Source organism: Lissotriton helveticus, chromosome 11 (genome assembly GCF_964261635.1).
Source record: "Lissotriton helveticus chromosome 11, aLisHel1.1, whole genome shotgun sequence".
NCBI lineage: Eukaryota > Metazoa > Chordata > Amphibia > Caudata > Salamandridae > Lissotriton > Lissotriton helveticus.
This window is the reverse complement of record NC_136072.1, coordinates 595475381-595497088: the sequence shown is the minus strand read 5'-3', so window position 1 is coordinate 595497088 and position 21708 is coordinate 595475381. Positions and strand designations below refer to the sequence as shown.

The 21708-nt window shown below is 43.7% G+C and overlaps 1 protein-coding gene across 3 annotated transcripts in view; it reads right to left on the bottom strand.

Annotated features, from left to right (window-relative positions):
• Positions 1-9177: 9177 nt before the first annotated feature.
• LOC144790982 (putative G-protein coupled receptor 148) overlaps positions 9178-21708 on the bottom strand; it is a 263141-nt gene continuing 250610 nt past the window's right edge. For all 3 annotated transcript variants that reach the window (XM_078665601.1, XM_078665600.1, XM_078665602.1), the window contains exon 2: positions 9178-10437. In XM_078665601.1, coding sequence (XP_078521727.1) covers positions 9480-10415 — 936 coding nt within the window. In that variant the 5' untranslated portion in view covers positions 10416-10437 and the 3' untranslated portion in view covers positions 9178-9479. The remainder of the gene's footprint in view (positions 10438-21708) is intronic.

Here is a 21708-nt window from a genome sequence, read left to right as displayed (position 1 = left end):
GCAATTTTGGGTGCAATCAGGTGCTTGTTGTGAAGCTTGTCTCCGCTGCCACGTGGTCTCTGGGGCACCGAGGATGTCCTGGAGTGAATCATGAGCTGTCCCACAAAGGTTCTCGCTGTCGGCGGTGTCGGCTTCTGGATCGGAGTCAACAGCCCTTGGCAAATGCAACCCACGCAGGATTCAAAGATCGCTTCTTACTCGGACCAGCAAGGTCTGAGCGGGTGCTCCTTTTCAGGGGAGCGAGGGCCAGTCTGGAGCAACCAGACTAGCAGAGCAAATTTAAAGGTTCATCGGTACTGGGGCCACTAGCCAACGGGCAAGCGACCGGACCAATGCGTTGAGCAGGAAAATGCAAAAGGGCCCCACGCAGCACTCGAGGAGTGTGGAGGGGTGAGCTTTGGTGCAAAAGCTGCTCGGGGCTGGAGCTTCTCAAACTCCAATGCACAGCTTCGAGAGAGCCTTGGATGCTGCACGGTCAGTGCTTCGTAGTTTTTCCAAGATGGCCGGCCCCACGCTTCAGGTCGCCTCCACGGGTCTCAGCTCTGCAGGGACTGTGGATCGGGCTGTTAGAAGGCAGGCACGCTGGGTCTTGTTGATCTCTGTCGTTCGAGTTCCGGCAGGAACTGCAACAAAGCAAACATCGAGGTGCTGGATGGTGCCTGTTTGCACAGGGTGGTCACTCCTTGACCACAAGGGAGATTCTTCAGTCTTCCACGTCGAGTGGGATGTCGAAGGGTCCAGAGTTTCGTTTCATAAGTTTCAGTCAGGATAATCTGCTGTGCATCTGCACAGCTCCTACCTTTATTAAAAATCAAGGGGCTGGATTACCTGCTAGGTCCCTCCTAAGGGTGGGACCCAGGAAGGGGGTGGTTACACCCCTTTCCCTTTGTCCAGTTTTGCGCCAGAGCTGGGGCTGGAGTGCCCCAGAACCGGTTTGACTGGATTTTGCATGGGACACCTTGTGTGCCCCAGGCAGTGTCTAGTTTCTTTCAATCCTCCCTGCTCCAATCCACTATCTCCTGTCTGGGGTGGTGTAACACCTCCCTGTGACAGGAAACCCTTTGTCCAGGCCTCCCCTGCCAAGTTTCGGTCAGCAGCAGGAGGTCAGACTTGTGTCGGGGCAGCAGCATCCATTTTGTGATGCTGAGGCTCTGGTTAGGATTAACCGCGTTTTAAGTAAAGTAACATGTCTTCTCCCTCTAGAAGGGTGGAATGGTACCCCCGTTGCCAGAACTGGCGAGGGGTTAGTATTCCAAAGTGTATGACACCAAACACGACATGTTTTGATAAAGCCAAACCAAAGTTAGCATTAACCGCGAGGATTATAATGCACTTAAGAGTATATGTTATGGCAGTATCACTGGAACAGCAGTAAGGAAATGGTTCCGAACACTGCAGACAGGCTCAGCTCATGCTAGAGCACCATCTCACATAAAACCAATCACTCTGCCTCCAGGATTGTAAAGGCCTGCCATAGGAGTGACTTATAGGTGCATATGTGTCCAGATATAGGTTTACGATACAGAAAAGGGGGTGGTGATGAACAGAGTGTCTGAATTAAGCAGACCACTCTTACCCAGTCCAAAGATCAGGGCTTGATCCATCACCGTTATTTATCTCACTGCCCCATCCCAGCTCAGAACCTGGCTATATGCAAATTAGTCTGTCCCTGGCCCAGTGCATCATGGGAACAGGGCAGACCAAACTACCAAGCCAATTCTTCACCAGAAAGGAGACAAGCTACCGGGGACCGGTTTCTGGCATTTCAGCCTCTTCGGCCCGGCTTGCTTGAATCCTGATGGAGCAGTGAGAAAGGGACTCATGTCTGAGTATACCCTGCCACACCTATAGTGGCCAAAAACGATACAGAAAAGGGGGTGGTGATGAACAGAGTGTCTGAATTAAGCAGACCACTCTTACCCAGTCCAAAGATCAGGGCTTGATCCATCTGAAATGCCAGAAACCGGTCCCCGGAAGCTTGTTTCCTTCCCAGTGTAAGAATTGGCTTTTGTAGTCTGGTCTGCCCTGTTCCCATGATGCACTGGGCCAGGGACAGACTAATTTGCATACAGCCAGGTTCTGAAACTGGGATGGTGCAATGAGCTAAAAAACGGTGTTGGATTTAGCCCTGATCTCTTGACTGGGTGAGAGTATTCTGCTTAATTCAGAGACTCTGTCCATCACCACCCCTTGTTGTAAATATTTTTGTCCACCCTAAGCGTGGAAGGGTATACTCAGATGTGAGTCCCTTGCTCATTGCACCATCAGGATTCAAGCAAGCCGAGCCGAAGACGGCTGAAATGCCAGAAACCGGTCCCCGGAAGCTTGTTTCCTTCCCAGTGTAAGAATTGGCTTTTGTAGTCTGGTCTGCCCTGTTCCCATGATGCACTGGGCCAGGGACAGACTAATTTGCATACAGCCAGGTTCTGAAACTGGGATGGTGCAATGAGCTAAAAAACGGTGTTGGATTTAGCCCTGATCTCTTGACTGGGTGAGAGTATTCTGCTTAATTCAGAGACTCTGTCCATCACCACCCCTTGTTGTAAATATTTTTGTCCACCCTAAGCGTGGAAGGGTATACTCAGATGTGAGTCCCTTGCTCATTGCACCATCAGGATTCAAGCAAGCCGAGCCGAAGACGGCTGAAATGCCAGAAACCGGTCCCCGGAAGCTTGTTTCCTTCCCAGTGTAAGAATTGGCTTTTGTAGTCTGGTCTGCCCTGTTCCCATGATGCACTGGGCCAGGGACAGACTAATTTGCATACAGCCAGGTTCTGAAACTGGGATGGTGCAATGAGCTAAAAAACGTGTTGGATTTAGCCCTGATCTCTTGACTGGGTGAGAGTATTCTGCTTAATTCAGAGACTCTGTCCATCACCACCCCTTGTTGTAAATATTTTTGTCCACCCTAAGCGTGGAAGGGTATACTCAGATGTGAGTCCCTTGCTCATTGCACCATCAGGATTCAAGCAAGCCGAGCCGAAGACGGCTGAAATGCCAGAAACCGGTCCCCGGAAGCTTGTTTCCTTCCCAGTGTAATAATTGGCTTTTGTAGTCTGGTCTGCCCTGTTCCCATGATGCACTGGGCCAGGGACAGACTAATTTGCATACAGCCAGGTTCTGAAACTGGGATGGTGCAATGAGCTAAAAAACGGTGTTGGATTTAGCCCTGATCTCTTGACTGGGTGAGAGTATTCTGCTTAATTCAGAGACTCTGTCCATCACCACCCCTTGTTGTAAATATTTTTGTCCACCCTAAGCGTGGAAGGGTATACTCAGATGTGAGTCCCTTGCTCATTGCACCATCAGGATTCAAGCAAGCCGAGCCGAAGACGGCTGAAATGCCAGAAACCGGTCCCCGGAAGCTTGTTTCCTTCCCAGTGTAAGAATTGGCTTTTGTAGTCTGGTCTGCCCTGTTCCCATGATGCACTGGGCCAGGGACAGACTAATTTGCATACAGCCAGGTTCTGAAACTGGGATGGTGCAGTGAGCTAAAAAACGGTGTTGGATTTAGCCCTGATCTCTTGACTGGGTGAGAGTATTCTGCTTAATTCAGAGACTCTGTCCATCACCACCCCTTGTTGTAAATATTTTTGTCCACCCTAAGCGTGGAAGGGTATACTCAGATGTGAGTCCCTTGCTCATTGCACCATCAGGATTCAAGCAAGCCGAGCCGAAGACGGCTGAAATGCCAGAAACCGGTCCCCGGAAGCTTGTTTCCTTCCCAGTGTAAGAATTGGCTTTTGTAGTCTGGTCTGCCCTGTTCCCATGATGCACTGGGCCAGGGACAGACTCATTTGCATACAGCCAGGTTCTGAAACTGGGATGGTGCAATGAGCTAAAAAACGGTGTTGGATTTAGCCCTGATCTCTTGACTGGGTGAGAGTATTCTGCTTATTTCAGAGACTCTGTCCATCACCACCCCTTGTTGTAAATATTTTTGTCCACCCTAAGCGTGGAAGGGTATACTCAGATGTGAGTCCCTTGCTCATTGCACCATCAGGATTCAAGCAAGCCGAGCCGAAGACGGCTGAAATGCCAGAAACCGGTCCCCGGAAGCTTGTTTCCTTCCCAGTGTAAGAATTGGCTTTTGTAGTCTGGTCTGCCCTGTTCCCATGATGCACTGGGCCAGGGACAGACTAATTTGCATACAGCCAGGTTCTGAAACTGGGATGGTGCAATGAGCTAAAAAACGGTGTTGGATTTAGCCCTGATCTCTTGACTGGGTGAGAGTATTCTGCTTAATTCAGAGACTCTGTCCATCACCACCCCTTGTTGTAAATATTTTTGTCCACCCTAAGCGTGGAAGGGTATACTCAGATGTGAGTCCCTTGCTCATTGCACCATCAGGATTCAAGCAAGCCGAGCCGAAGACGGCTGAAATGCCAGAAACCGGTCCCCGGAAGCTTGTTTCCTTCCCAGTGTAAGAATTGGCTTTTGTAGTCTGGTCTGCCCTGTTCCCATGATGCACTGGGCCAGGGACAGACTAATTTGCATACAGCCAGGTTCTGAAACTGGGATGGTGCAATGAGCTAAAAAACGGTGTTGGATTTAGCCCTGATCTCTTGACTGGGTGAGAGTATTCTGCTTAATTCAGAGACTCTGTCCATCACCACCCCTTGTTGTAAATATTTTTGTCCACCCTAAGCGTGGAAGGGTATACTCAGATGTGAGTCCCTTGCTCATTGCACCATCAGGATTCAAGCAAGCCGAGCCGAAGACGGCTGAAATGCCAGAAACCGGTCCCCGGAAGCTTGTTTCCTTCCCAGTGTAAGAATTGGCTTTTGTAGTCTGGTCTGCCCTGTTCCCATGATGCACTGGGCCAGGGACAGACTAATTTGCATACAGCCAGGTTCTGAAACTGGGATGGTGCAATGAGCTAAAAAACGGTGTTGGATTTAGCCCTGATCTCTTGACTGGGTGAGAGTATTCTGCTTAATTCAGAGACTCTGTCCATCACCACCCCTTGTTGTAAATACAGATATAGGTTTAGACATAGGTATAATATATCTAAGCAAGGGGTGAGTACACCACCTTGCCCCAGCTGTGTGAACAGCCAGTTGTGTCGATTTGAGTACCAGCCAGGGGTGGCAAAAGATATGCTGCAGCTCCTGGTAGGCCTTGGATGCACCTATGCCCTGAGCACCTATAGTGCATGGTACAGGGGCTGACAAGGTGTCCAGTACCAATTTAGTTATGCACCTAGGGTACATGGAGTCCATTTTAAGAGAGAGCAGATAGCCTGGGGCCCTGATTAGCAGGATCCCAGGCCAACTAAGTCGAAAACCAGCTAAACATAAGGCAAAAAATCTGGGGTAACCATAGTCAGGTATCTACCTTCCTACAGCCGTCAAGCCTGGGACCAAGAAGCAAGTGTCCCCCATGCAAAACCAGGTTGTTTATTGATAATTTTGATATCTCCACAATACGTTTTGGGACCTTCCCTGCCGTGGGCACTTGTCCAGCCACACAAGTGAGTTACTATTTTCATCGGGAGACCTGGGGGAACACTGGGTGGTAGTAAATTTGTGTCAGCCTGCTGATCCCACAACTTTCCCCCACAGAAATTTGAGAAAAATGTGATTTTGTGTCAGCTAAATTTGAGGTTTGCAGAGGATTCTGGATACGAAAACTTTGGGGGGTCCGTGTAGGCCACACATCCCTGGACTCCCCCCGGATTCTAGTTTTCAGAAATGTCTGGGTTTAGTAGGTTTCCCTAGATGGCCACCGAGTCCGGGACCAAAAAGGCAGGTGCCCACTATCTATCACAAAACAACCTTTTTTTGCAAGTGGACACCTGCGCTTTAAGTCCCGGATTTGGCAGCCATCTAGGGAAACCTACCAATCTCAGATATTTCTGAAAACTAGACCTATGGGGGAGTCCAGTGGGGGATTCCAGGGAAGTGTGGCTTGCATGGATCCCCAAACGCTTTCTTTCTCAGAATCCTCTGCAAACCTCAAACTTTTCAAAAATCACATTTTCCTCACATTTTTGTATCGGATTACAGTACCAGCACAAATTACCTATCACCCAGCTCTCACCTCCGTCTCCCGAGTAAAATTATACCTCACTTGTGTGGGTGGGCCAACGCCCTGTGATTGGAAAGGGCCAAAAACATAAGGATTGAGGGGATAGCACGGAGAGCTCTAAGCACTATGGGGCAAATGCATCAAAGTTAGGGAATGTGATTACTAAATTGCAATTTTTAAGAAATCACAATTTAGGAATCGCAATTCCTTATACATGTAGGAATCGCAAATAAATTTGCAATCCTACACATTCCTTATTTGCGACTCGCAAATTGTGAATCGCAAATAAAGAATTGCTTCCCATACATTCCAATGGGCCTAGATGCCCATAGGAATCAATGGGAACTGCATGCACAATTTGCGAGTAACAAGTAGGTACTTGCAATTTGCGCATGCAATTTGAAGGGTGTAAGGGTGCCAAAAGGACACCCTGATGCACCCCATAAATTGCAATTTAAAAACATGTTGCACACATACATGCCCCGAAGGGCATGTATGTGTACAACATAGAACTTTGAAAAATGCACTTTTGTTCATTTTTTCAAAGTTCTCGCAAATTACCATCAACTTTGAGTTGATGGTAATTTGCGTTTCTTAAATTCGAAATCCGCAATTTTTTTTGTTGCATCACATTTAGGGAAAAGCAATTTGCAATTCCCTAAATGCAATTGCAATTTAAGTAATCGCAAATTTAGCGATTACTTAAATAGCGATTTTTGCATTTGGGATGATGCATCCCAAATGCAAAAATTGCGGTCGAAAGGGGCAGATTCTGTCAATCTGCCCCTTTGCAACCGCAATTTCTAATGGTGCATGTGCCCTTATATATTTTTTTCTATGTGTTTTGAGGCTGACTCTGCATTAGACAGCCACACAAATGAGGTATCATTTTTATTGGGAGACCAAGGGAAACGCTGGGTGATTGGACATTTGTGCCGGCGCGGTGATCCTAGGCAGCAATGTAAGGAAAATTTGATTTTTTCAGCTACATTTGAGGTTTGCTGGGGATTCTGGGTATGAAAACGTTTGCGGATCCACCCAAGGCACACCTCCCTGGACTCCCCATGGTGTCTAGTTTTCAGAAATATCCGGGTTTGGTAGGTTTCCCTGGATGCCCAACAAGCCCGGGACCAAAAACGCAGGTGATTCCCTTGCAAAACCAAGTCTTTTTGTGATTAATAATTTTGAAGTCACCACAGTAAGTTTTGGGCCATTGCCTGCTGCGTGCACTAGACCTAACCAAACAAGTGAGGTAGCATTTTTATCACAAGACTTGAGTGAATGCTGGGTGGGTGGAATTTTGTGGTTTTTCGCACATTCCAGAACTTTCCATCAAAGAAATGTGAGGAAAATGTGTTTCTTTTTACAAAGTTTGAGGTTTGCAAGGGATTCTGTGTAACACAATCTAGTTAGAGCCACGCACGTCACCCCATACTGGCTTCCCCTGGGTGTCTAGTTTGTAAAAATGTGCAGGCTTACTAGGTTTCCTAGGTGCCTGATGAGCTAGGGTCCAAAATCCACAGCTAGGTACATTGCTAAAAAAGGGTCAGTATTCAGTGCACAAATGTGACATGTCTAGATTCGCGTTTTGGGTCATTTCCTGTCGCGGGCCTCAGGCCTACTCACACAAGTGAGGTACCATTTCTGTTGGAAGACTTGGGGAAATGCTGGGTGGGTGAAAGTTTGTAGCTCCCTGCAGATTCCAGAACTTTCCATCACAGAATTGTGAGGAAAATGTGTTTCTTTTTACAAAGTTTGAGGTTTGCAAGGGATTCTGGGTAACAGAACCTAGTGAGAGCTACACAAGTCACCCCATAATGGCTTCCCCTTGTTGTCTAGTTTGGAAAAATGTACAGGTTTACTAGGTTTCCCTAGGCGTCGGATGGGCTACGGGCCAAAATCCACAGCTAGGTATATTGCAAAAATAGCATCCGTTTTCAGGGGACAAATGTAATGTAAAGAAACAAAAATAGTCCCTGGTGCCTAGTGGGCTTTCTGTACCCCCTGGGGGGGCAGATCAGGGGCATTTGCTCCCATATGCCCCCCCACTGTGACCATTTTTATGGGTGGATGGAGTCATTGGCATGCCCATTCTGGGCAGCCCCCACACCTACATTAAGAAAAACTAAATAGCCCCTGGGGCCTAGTAGGTTTTCTGCCCCCGGGAGGGCTGACCTGAGGCTATTGCCTCACCAACCCCCTAGGGAAGGCAGAAAGACTTGAGTCCCCATTTATGTGGGATGGGGGAATGGCCAAGACCATTGTGGGCAGCCCCTACCACTACCCCTTTTTTAGAAGAAAAAAAAAATATTGTCTAGGGGGCTTTCTGCCCCTGGGGACGGAAAGACTGTCCAATTTGTGTTTGGGGTGGGGGGATTGGCATGCCCATTCTGGGCTGCCCCAGCGCCTACGTATTAAAAAGAAATGATCCCTGGTGCCTAGTGGGCTTTCTGCCCCCCCCCAAGCAGATCAGGGGCTATTGTCCCCATCTGCCTCCGGGGGGCAGATAGACTGTGGCATTTGGGGGGGTCATTGGCTGATCCCACCCCTGAACTATAAACAAAATAATCCCTAGTGTCTAGTGGGCGGGGGGCAGAAAGACTGAATATACCCATTTAAATATGGGGAGAGCAAAGACCCTTTCCAAAGAGGCCGCTCCCCCCTCTCTGGTGCCTAGTGGGGGATCCCTGCTTGGGGATCTCCCTTCTGTGGCGATTCCCAAGCAGGGATCCACTAGGGAAGGGTACCATTGGAAAGGGGAGAGTCTCCCCTTACCAACAATACCTCTCCCGTCTGCCTACATGCTCGGGAGATGAGATAGACCCAGCATAGCACTGCCATGCCGTGCGTGCTGCTCGTCATTTCACTGGGAGAAGATGCCTCGAGAGGTTGGGAAAGCTCTTACCTACCTCCCGAGGCAAACAAAAAGGAAATCCCTGGGATTTAGTGCTTGTGTGCACATGACAGAATGGTTCCATCATGCGCACAAGAGCACTGTGGCTCATGACGGAACCATTCCGTCATAAGCATGGAAAGGGTTAACAGAAGGGAATCAGTCACTTTGTTACATTCAGAATCACATTGCGCTGGGTCAAAATCAAAAAACGATTATTCATGAGCTCAGATATCCTATTTTGTAGTAGGGTACGGTTGAATGCTTTACTGTCACTCATTTTTATTTTTGTAGAAAACACAAGAGGAATAAATACAAATATAAACCATATTGGAAAAACTGAAAAAAGGTATAGTATATAGTGTTACTCATAGTGTTACACATGTAATACTGTAACCAGAATAGTAATGAGACATAGCATCTGGCAGATAATGAAGCATAAGCAATGCCTTTAAGAACACGTTGGACGAACAGCGGGCAGCTATTTTAGTTTTCACATTAGATCAGAGTAAGATCTGCAGCCGTTTAGTCTGACCCTTTGTTTCAAAAGACAAATATCATTGTAATGAATGTCCTGGAGAGAGTTTCAGCTCCACGTTACTGCTGGTTGCTTGTGGAGCGCAGCAGAAGATTCTGTACATGGTTAAGAGTTTACATTGAAGCTCTCTACAGCGTAGACCATAGACAATGGGGCTGAAGCACTGAGCAAAAGAGAAAATGATGTAGTTCGCTATATTTAGTGCCCAGAGTTCAGGGTTTCTGCCAATGCCGATAAAAATCAACGTGGGGATGATATGTAGTGTGATCTGTAATCCATGGATAGCAATGGTATTTCTGGCTGCCTTGTTTGAACTGTTGAAATGACCAGCGTGCTTTGCTTCTCTGTATATGAAGACATAGCTAATTACCATGAGGATCACCAGAAGCAGAATGAAAACAATCCCAGCAACTCTGGCAGGGATGCTATTCAAGCTTGATGGGCAAGATGGATCCAACTGCAATATTTCTTCAGGAGAAGTGTTTATCGACTCATAGATTAATGAGACAACAGGGTCCAGCAAGGCAAGAATCCATAAACAAACCATCATTTTGAATTTCACCAAGTACACTATTGACAAATGCTTCAAAGGCCAACATATGGCTACACTCGCATTAAGAGACATCAAAGTCAGTGTCAGCAGTATTCCTTTTCCAACCGCTATTTGCACTGCAAATATAATCCAACATGCGAGTCTCGGAGCATTGACCTGGGTGGCTCGGATGCCACTGAACACAGCTCCAAAACCAAAGAATAAGGTCAAAAAGACAAGATGGTGGGACAGAAGGAAATACCGCACTTCCTTCCTCATATCAGAACTTCGCCGCACAGTCCTGATTATGAGGACACTGAACGCAGCACAGATAATGAAATCGACCATGCTTACAGAAGCCTTGATTGTCTCCATTAACAGTTCATAACTGGATGTATTGTACTGATGGACAGATGAGTTCATGGCCTTCAACAGTAAATTCAACCTAAAAAACATAAAAGAAATCAGTTAGCATTTGCCATTTATATGGAATGTCATTCTCCAAGGAGTATTAACAGCATTTATATAGTGTATAAATTATGATATAAAAGAGTTATAGGCCTAGAAAGGTCATTAACAAATTTGCAAGTAAGGCTATTAAGAGATCCTAGTAATGTCAGCAATCAAGAGATTGAATTCTAATTTATTTGCAATGTTTTCATGCCAATGTTTTTGTTCGTTTTTTTCTGTTTCCCTTTAATTAGGCAATATTTAAGGAACACCTTTGTCCAAGGATCATATTTGCATAACTGAAGGTCTTAACATCGATTGCAAATTTGTATGGAGATCAGTCAGGCTGTATGGTCAACAAAATGGTAAGCTATGGTCATACATGACTAATGACTGACCATGGTTTGTCAATAAACTTAACTGCATGGCCTCCCAGGTCAATTTAGGAGATAGTTTAAATAAGCGAGTTCTTCATTCATGCATGGTAAATGTTCGTTATCTGTTAAGGTTTCTCCTTCTTAACCAACCGTTGTCTAAATCTAGTTGTCCACATAAAGTAAATATGGAAGAGAAAGACTGTTTGAAGGTCTTATGTTCTGTTCATTACTTTGTGTACGTAAGTCTTGTAAATAGCACTTGAGAAAAGCCTTACCGAATTCATAGGGCATACTATCAGAATCCCCAAGTTTTTCAGTAATTCATGCACTGAAACATCCAAAAGAGTTATGCAAATATATAATGGACTGCAGCATATAGACAACCAAAACACAGATTGACCCATGTGAACAGTTTCCAACTAGCTCACATGAAGTATGCCACAATATTCTGCCAAACTATACAATCTCACTGGATATGATTAGGCATAGAAGACCATAATAAAAGCTTGAAGGCTTTGAGATCTAACTTTGGAAACCATGGGTACTAACACAGAACTGATGGGACCAAATCCATAGCCAAGAGAAGATTCTTAAGATTATCCCCCTGGGGTGCAAAGCAAGAGGGACACAGGATTTGATCCTGCTGGTAGCCAAAGCAAACCACAGTTGAAAGCTCTACATAAGAGTGCCAGGTGACTACAATCCACTCTGTAGGATGATGAAAGGCTACATGGAATATTTCAGATGTGCCCCTCCATCCATTCCAGCAACCACCTAATCTTAGAGTGATTTTAGACAAGCAAAAACTCTTAAAAATTATGCCTAGAAATCTACACCAGGAGCAGCTTTCTTGTCATAATTCTGGAAACAATTGTGAATTTTATTTTTGCATTGCGAATATACATGCTTATTTGCAAAACAAAAAAACAGATGAAAGGTCTGCTTACTGTTTTTTCTCCACAGGGTACACATTTTTCACTTTGGAGAAATTCCTTCACCTGCCCCCACCAAATTTATGGCGGTTCCTTTCAACATCTCACCTTGGGGATAGAAAACGTGTTTCATTGACTAAGGTAACTAGCCTAACTTTTGCAGGATGGAGAAGGGGCAAGTAAATAGTTTGTGGATACCAACAACATGTAGTCCTGGAACACCCACTCTCAAGCACAGGAGTAGATTTAGTTGGGTGGGAACCTCTCTGTGAGCAAATCCATTTATGAGTTCAAAATCAATTTTTGTGAAATGAAAATTTTGTTTGCATTCATAAATCAAGCAATTTAGTTCACGTCTGCTAGAATTAAGTTGTACTTATGCAAATGATGTTGGCATATATATATAGCACAAACCTAGCTGAGGAAAAATAGAAAGATGAATAATAATATTGGGAGACAATTCAAGATCATGTATTTCAAGTGGGGACTTACACATTTGAATTATTATTATTATTATTATGCGTTCTTATATAGTGCTCGATTACCCGTAGGCATCTCGGCGCTTGCCTTGGGAACCCGTCCTGGCTTTTCCCTGTGAGATACCCGTACTGGGCATCCCCAAGGTGAAAGCCAGGCACCCCGCCGCGGGGGGCCGTAGTGGAGATTAAGCAGGCTGATGCCCAGAGCTGCAGAGTGTGAACCCGTGATTCGAGTAGGCACCGAAACGAGAATTATCGAGTCCGTGGATAATTGGGCTCAAGACCCTGCCGCGTCGGGAATTGAACCCTGGTCCCGGGTCTGACTTCTGCTTCAGGGTCTGCCTCCTCTAACCAGTGAACCACACTTCTCCACATTACAATTACAATTACAATTACAATTCAGATTTACATTACTGAAATGTATGTATCTGTAGGGAAAGGGAGATTAAACTAATTGCCCAGAATTGCATGTTTTTCAGTCAAAGTCTGAAGCTGGAGTTAGTACACAGGCCCATAGGTTCCTAACTCACCTCTTTAGTCACCTTAGCACATCTTCTTAAACCTGAACTCACACCTCATGGTGCAGTACTAATTATCAAGCGTAAATTCACATTTTCTGCAAACAAAATGGTAGTGTACCTGATCAAGTGCTATACCGGCAGTTATTAAGTTGGAGACACCTGCTGAGAACTGTATAAGCAAATAATCTCCATCAGTACAATATCATGAAATACACAATAGGCTGACTACAGTAACAGGTGGAGCAGTTTTCTGAACTCAACTACAGCATCTGGGGCCTAAAGATATCTATACTCAAAGGTAGTTTTTAGGTGAATAATTCCCATGAAAATGTACGCATTAAAGTCAAAATACAGACTCATGATTTGAAGACACCAAACCTTCAAACTCCCATCCTGACTGTTAAACATGTAAACTCTAGTGCTACTGAAACTGGCTGCAAAAACGGTCCTGGTACTTCCAAAGTGGATTTACTAGGCACCAGCTTACTGGTCTTTATGAGGCACCGATCCAACAAGAGGCTGATTCCACACCAGCCTTATCAGCATGCTGTACCTGTTAGCTGACCATTCAAAGGGATGGTACCTAGCCGACCAGATCCACAGAAAAAAACTGCACCAACTAGGCGTGGATCTATCACTTAGTGGAACTCTTACCTCTCCCATTCCTGTGGCTGATTTCATAAAACCAGCCCACCCTTCTCAGGAGCTGTTGTAGAGAGCAACACAACCTGGGAGTGATCTTAGAAAAAGATCTTTCATTCAATGCCCCTAAAAATGCTCCCAAGGAGAACACAGGTAGGTAACAGTGCTAACAAGGGATTCGTTAAAAAAAACCAATTTAACATATAAATACTTTAGTCATTTGGGATGTCTGAGCACGACATCATAACTTAATTGAAAGTTATACACTCAATTCTTTCAGAAAATTAATTTCAGAATGTAGGTGTATGTCTCAATATCAAAAATTATTTTTTACTTCAAATTTAAAGATAAAAGGGTTCACTCTCCACATACATTGACAGTGAATACTGCAATACCTTTTTATGTTAGTATGCTATTTTTCAATGCATGTTAAAGCCCCCTTTCATATATATAACACATAAGTCTGTCTCTCACAGAAGGACTAGACTTAGAACATACATTTAACAATGACTAAAAAGAAAGTTGGGCTAGGTGTTGATGTTTTGGTCCTGGTTGTTATGTATCTGTGAGACTTCACACTGCTGTTGATTGCCGACTAAGACTGACGGTTTTGCTGCGGCTTCGCGAAAACGCCCATACTGTGTCCAAGCACAGCCACAGCCAAAAATCATTGGCTTGGGCCATTATACATTTTGAAGCAAATAGAGAGGGTGCCCTCACCCAAGCGGACAGGGCATCGTACAAGTCAGAAAATCTTCCCTTGAGATTCAGTCACAAGTACATAAATTCATTCAGACTCTTACATCTACAAACTATATTCAGCACTTAGTTTGTGACCCCAATCCAGCCAAAATTCAGTGCTTCACTAATCTCAAATTGGTAAGATGTTTAATGCCACATTTTTGAAAATCACTTCTGATATAAATAACAATGATTACATCACAATTAATCTAAACACTGGTCTTATTTTTAGTGTAAAGCAGCAATTTGAAAACAATACACAGTATGTTTAAAAACAGTGCAGTATATAATTTATAAAAAGGTAAACAGTTTTTTAAAACACACAATTATGGACAATATATCACAACGAATCACAAAAAGGGGAGAACAGATAAGACAACCACATACCTCTTCATAACTAACAATTTGTTTCGGTCATTCTTCTGGACACAATGATTTTCCCAGATAACTATCATTTACTCTGTCCAGATACCTGCTAGATTTAGTTTCACTTGTGTGTCAACGCGCTTCGGTGGGTAACAATTAAACCACCTTCTTCACGACAAACTGATATCTCCCACAAAGCATGTATATAATAAAAACAAGTCGCTCCGAACACTTTGGATTTGTTTCCCTTTTTATTCCGGCGAATCCCAACAAGACTCCCAGATACAGGTCTTGCGTTGTTTCAAGATCTTAAAAAGTTAATTGGTAGGAGTAAAAAGACTGCTTGTGAAATCTGGTGAATCCTCTCCGGTTGTTATATTAAACATGGGGTATTTAATTACCCTCATCCCCAGATTGCTCTACTTCATAAATAGTTCCAGCCTGCTTCATCAATTCACAGCAGGTATATAGCTCCCTATATCTTCTTAATTCAGAGCTTGTGTCACATGTTCGCACATCAAGGGAATTGGGGATCTGGGGATGAGGGTAATTTAAATACTAGGCATCTTAATCCTCTCCTGTGTGACTCCAAGATACAAATTATTACACTAGTCTAGTCTAGACACAATCAGGGCTTGAACTATCGTTTTTTTGCTGACTCTGGCAGAAGGCACATGATTTTTCTAAGCATCTTAATCTATTTGTTACTTTGAAAATAAAAATGTAAAATTAATTTACATCAACATATAACATTAAGATCTATTGATCCAATCAGAGTGTGTGTGAGTTCCCTTATCTGTCTTCCAGGTAGGAAACCCTTCTGGTCTTCATTAATAAGCAGCCCAGCTGTCTTACATAAACAGGATGCCTGTATGCTAGTAAAGATTTTTATAGTCACAGTGTTCTGGATTGATATTGGTTAGTACGACTGACATTGTGCGGGATCCTTGCCTGGTTTCAAGATGAGCGAGATAACAGCCTCACTCCAGGACTCCGGCAGAAGAGACTCTCGCCTTAACACCTCATTTAATACTTCTAGCCAGACCGGGATTACTACCTCAGAGAACATTATATAGACTTCATTTGGAATCGTGTCTGGCCCAGATGCTTTCCCGCTTTTAAGCTTTTTGACTGCTGTCAGGATTTAATTCCCCGTTATTTCCTGGTTCAAATACTGCTGGTCCTCAATGCCCAGTTTTGGTAATTATTTCCCTGAAAGCCAGTGATCTAACTCACCCTCATCCACCTCAAGGTCCTCTAACTAAAAGTCCTGGATGAACTTAAAACATGCCTCTTCTATCCCTTCCGTGTCCTCCACCACTCTATCCTCTTCTTCCCCCTTTATTCTTCTTATGTAGTTATGAGACTTGTCCATCCTAGTCTTCATAGCTAGCAATTTCCACATTTCTCTCCCTGCTCATACTCCCTCAACTTGCTCACATCCCATTGCTGTTGCAGTATCTCGTCCAACTACAATGTAAACTGGAGTTGTAAGTCCTCAACTTTTTCCCCTAGACTCTTTCTTGTATTTCACTGGAAATGCCCTGATTTCAAGTCTGCTTCCGCTGACGCTACCTTCTCTTTCAATTGCAAGAACACACAGTGCCCACACCACAATTACTCAATCAATATTTTAGAAGGGTAAGAAACCAATTTATTGTAACCACCCTTAGACAGCATTACTCTGTGTCTATCACGTTACGCGGCGAATTCGCTTGTACGACGTCACCATCAAGATGTAATTCTACAACAGTAATGGCATAGGTTTCAGTCGCGTGGCATTTCCAAAACATACTACGCGAGTGGATACAATATATCAGACAGGAGGGTTAGCCTACCTTACTAAAGTGTCTTATTCTTAAAGATGTTAGGGGAGGAACTGCAATCACCGTCCTGTAATAAAACAAAACGTCGATCTCAGAACTAATCTTTCAAAAATATTGGGTGGATGCTCAAACCGCGATGAGGATAGATGCATCTATGCACTATGGAGTATAAAACAAACAGAAAAGTGCGGCGGCCATCTTTATTGAAAGAAAGGAGACTCCAGTAGCGGCGTGCTGTGGCAGAGGAGCAGGTATTTACAAACACCGTCTCATCGCGGTTTGAGCATTCACCCAATATTTTTGAGAGATTCGTTTTGAGATCGCCGTTTTGTTTTATTACAGGACGGTGATTGCGGTTCCTCCCCTAACATCTTTAAGAATAAGACACTTTAGTAAGGTAGGCTAACCCTCCTGTCTGATATATTGTATCCACTTGCGTAGAATGTTTTGGAAATGCCACGCAACTGAAACCTATGCCATTACTGTTGTAGAATTACATCTTGATGGTGACGTAGTACAAGCGAATTCGCCGCGTAACGGCAGTTCATAAAAAGCAAGGTACGCTTCCCCTTTTTACATTTTTTGACTAGAGCTTGATAATTAAAGACCCGAGCGGGTCAAATTGAAAATTATTTTTCAATCTCTTTTAGACATCTCTGTCTGGCCACCACAATAACTAGTGATTTGGACCACAAGAAGATTAGCCACTACACCCCTCTTTAAACAAATTTGTATGTAGCTAACCATTATCTTTTGCCCATGATTGGAGAAAGGCACTCACTATGAATATGCCTGCTAAAGTAAAACAATGTCTTTGCATCTTTCAGATACAAAGAATAAACAGCTCTGATGAAAGACCAGTGACTTTGTGCCTGGCTCTTGAAACGCGTCGGCAGTCTTTCTTGGGTGGAATAAATTGCCATCTTCACGACACTAGGACCGGCTGGTCCAGGATTTAAGCGTTTACTAGCCATTAAGTTGCTCATATTCCCCCTTGAAATCATCTTTTTCATGTTTTTGATTGTAATATTTGTTGTTTGTGATGTAATTATAATTTTTTGCAATGCTTGATGCAGAAACGTTTTTTATTGTGTAAATAATGTTTGTCTTTGATGTATGTACAAAGTGTATCTAGTCTTGTAAATATTTCAACACATAGTCCTTTATTCTGTTACGATTTTTTGAAAATTTTAAAAAAAGCATAAAATGATAGACACAGAGTAATGCTGTCTAAGGGTGGTTACAATAAATTGGTTTCTTACCCTTCTAAAATATTCATTGAGTAATTGTGGTGTGGGCACTGTGTGTTCTTGCAATTTAAATATAGGGTCTAGCCCCCACTACGTGTTTATGGACCTATCCCCTTTTGGTTATCAGCTACCTTCTCTTCCAGCACTGAGACTTGCTTTTTTTCTTCTCTTATCCAAGCCACAGAGGAGCTCCTTAAAACACCCCTCAACCAGGTTTTAAATATATTCCACACCACATAAATATGGGCTGAAGCTAGGTTCCACCTAAAAAAGATCCATTGCTCTCTCTTCTATCCCTTTCACAATTCCTGGTTGCAGGAGTAGCCTTCTATTTAAAGTCCATCTTCTTCATACCGGATATGAAGATAGTTTTAGCTTAAAACATACTGCAGCGTGATCAGAAATATGGATGGGTTGATATTCAATATCCATGACTCTTTCTGCTTCTAAAGCCTCCAGAAAAAAATAGTCTATCCTGGAATAGTGACCGCTCTTGTTTCTACCCAGGGAGCCCTCGAGCAATGGTAACCCTTGATGCCACAAAGGCCTTTGATCGGGTGAATTCGAAATATCTGAGAGGCACATTAAAAGCATTTGGTATTGGCGAGGTGTTTCGGAATGTCCTGAGTAAAAAATATAAAGTGCCTCGATCACAAATACTAGTCAACGTAAGCCTCACAGATTCGATAAAGATAGGAAAGGGTACTAGATAGGGCTGTCCGCTGTCACCCATTCTCTTTGATCTATACATTGAATGCCTGGCACAAATCTTAAGGCAGAATAGGGAAATTAGCCCTTTCATCAGGATCCGAGACCGAGATAGAAGGAGGTTGCTCACTGGTATAGAAATCTGGTTGCAGCAGCAGAAGAGAGCATGTACATTGCTTGGGAAGGTTGCTTGCCAAGTGAAGAGCTGGATGAATTATGGCAAGTATCTTTAAGCAAGCTTTATTCTGTAATTAAGTCTGCTTCATTAAAAAGGAATCACTTCTTTACCTCACATAGAATCTATTGGGTAAAAGCAAAGCGTACTAGGATGAGGCGGTGGGGAGGCCAAATGTAAAAGGTGCAGAGCTTGAGAGGTGGATGACATTCACATGCTTGCCAGTTGCCCGGTCCTGGAAAAAGTCCGGAGGAAAGTGGGTACGACAATGTCTGACACCCTGGTTGTGAAAGTAAAAGTATGACCTACTCTAATAATATTTGGTATTATACAGCCAGGATCTGGACCTGAGGGCTTCTCGAAGCTTCAAAAGGAGCTCATATTTCATTTAGTCCTCCTGGCAAGAAGGGAGATGTGTAAGAGGTGGTGTTAGGTCACACCTCCTACCTGGAGGGAGTGGTGAAACTCTGTGAGATACTTTGGGGATCTAGATCTAAAGGTTAGTTTGAATAAAAGGAAGGTTGAACTTGGGTTAATTTGGAATTTATTGCACCCTAATGGAAGATCATGAAGTCCAATAATTAAACCTCTTGGTCAGCTCTTGATGTATGGTGTGGTTTGGTAACTTGGTGTAAACATTGATAAAAAAATAAAATAGACCCCCGATACAAGCACCTAGGTCGTGGTGATCAGGAGGGCGCTTGCTTATAGAAGTTAAAATAAGGACTGAAAAATACATACAACATTAAAAAGTAACCTTTTTTTCCTTCAAAAATTTTAGAGAATTTTCTATATTTTACCATATGAAGATCTCTACCAAGATAATGAAGGTCTCTGTCAAGTGTGTGGAAAGACAAATACCGGTGGTATTGTCACAACTAGTAGTAAATTTCCAGTCATATATGATGGTTTTATGTTTTTACTGAATCTACCCTTTGTTCCAGGAGTTGGGGACATGTAAGTCGTAACTTTTGAGTAACCTAATATTTTTAATTAGAGACTAGTACTCCTACTCAATAGTCTAAGAATAAATTCATACATATAGATTCACTCATATTCAAATTTATATTTGTGAATAGCCCCCAGATTGTCTACGACTATCCCCAGTTCTCACACTCAGGTGGCTTCATAGAATCATTGTAGGTCCCCACTTTCTAATGCCCCACCATGTTCAAAGCATATCAAGGCTACTGTAATTAAGTTGGGCATGGCATATTCTACACCATCCTTAGGTCCTTCAAACCTACACAATGGACTTCTTTCAAAGACGTCAGTGCTTCTTTAGCTTTGAGACTCTTTCCCCTTAAAGGAGTCACATCATCACAGTCATTGGTGTACAGCTAAAACAACAATAGGTGGAGCATGAGGTGGTCCACAGGATCTGCAGGATTTGATGAGGTCACTCTACAGCTGTTAGATCAAGTAAACATATTTTTATCTCAGGCTCCCCTCATTTATATCTGGAAAACTTCTTGAGTTTTGATTTGGTGCCCTTACCCCTTTCCACTGTGAGATAGGACTGAAGCAAACAGATCCACATCAGATACAGCGATTATTTTGTTTTCCTCCCTTTGTGTTGGCATTTGTCCTCCTAATAAGTTGACATTACTGTAAGATTACATAACTCAAAGTAACATAAAAGTGTACTTATAATAGAAACTACCCCTTACATCACTGACACATATGACAAAGGAGCTCTCTCATGATAGGTGTCGTTGATGGAGGGGCATTAAGCCCTGTATACTAATTCAGGCTCTAGCTTGCACCCATTCTTTTAAATTAGGATGACACTCAGCCACAACTATGAGTGCCCAGACATTCCTACTACCACTATTATGTCAGAACAGACACTTACCCTCAAATTGCATGGAACATTTAAATTGAAATCAGCAATTACAGTGCTGGGTTTATCTACCCACCTAATCTCAGGCCACAAAAATCAAGTGAAAACACCTGGACGTCTGTATTGTTGACCGCTACTACTCTGTGACCAGAAGCAAAATCATCAAGCTTTTTTTACAAGCCAGGCCATGAAGCATGGTGAAGTACTTATGTGATGCCCTTCCGCTCTGTTATACAGCTATGGTTGCAAACTCTCAACTGAAAAAAATAGCCATGATTGCCAGAGGTTCACCAGCAGCTATCTCAATAATGGCAAACAAATGGTAAGAGTAAATAATTGAACCTTGCAAGATTATAACTGTAGTTTCCTGTTCCTTATGTCATGTAAAAGCTTCAGGCCAACTAAACCCAACATCTGTTTTGCTCCTCTCACTTCCTGGTCAACACAAAAATGTGGCTCATTCAGACCAGTGCTTAATTTGAAAAATAATAAGTGCCAGGGTCCTCGTCAGGGGGCCACTGCAGAGTGCTCCAGCCATTGTCCCTTCCACCACTGCCAATGACAGTACCAACACAAGTATTAACCATCACACTCCGACATTTGTGACAATTCAGACTATTCCAAGCCACCCAAAGCTGTAAGAATGGCTTATCAAACACAAGGAGATGATGGACGGAGCGCTGAAACTTTTCAGATACTCACCCCCAGTCACAGAACTGGGTTGAATCCATCAACATTCTTTAGCTCACTTCGCCAACTTACTTCATACCCAGCTATGTGCAAATCAGTCTTGAACCTGTGCCTCATGGGAAAAGTCCAGCCCGAACTGCCAAGCTAGGTCTTCCCTAAACCGGAAACAAGCATCCTGGGACCGGTTTCTGGGTAACACCCTTCATCAGCCAGGCTAGCTTGAAGCCAGTGTCAAAGTGAGCAAGGGACCCACGTCTGGGCATATCCTGCCAACTTAGGACGAACAAAGCAAACATGAGGAGATTCTGGATAGTGCGCTGCAACTTTTCAGACACTCACCCCCAGTCATAGATCTGGGTTGAATCCATCATCATTCTTTAGCTCACTTCGCCACCTCAGTTCAGACCCAGCTATATGCAAATCAGTCTTAACCCTGTGCCTCATGGGAACAGTCCAGCCCGAACTGCCAAGCCAGGTCTTCCCTGAACCGGAAACAAACATCCTGGGACCTGTTTCTGGGTAACACCCTTCATCAGCCAGGCTAGCTTGAATCCAGTGGTAAAGTGAGCAAGGGACCCACATCTGGGTATACCCTGCCAACTTAGGGTGAACAAAGCAAACACAAGGAGATGATGGATGGAGCGCTGAAACTTTTCAGACACTCACCCCCAGTCACAGATCTGGGTTGAATCCACCATCATTCTTTAGCTCACTTC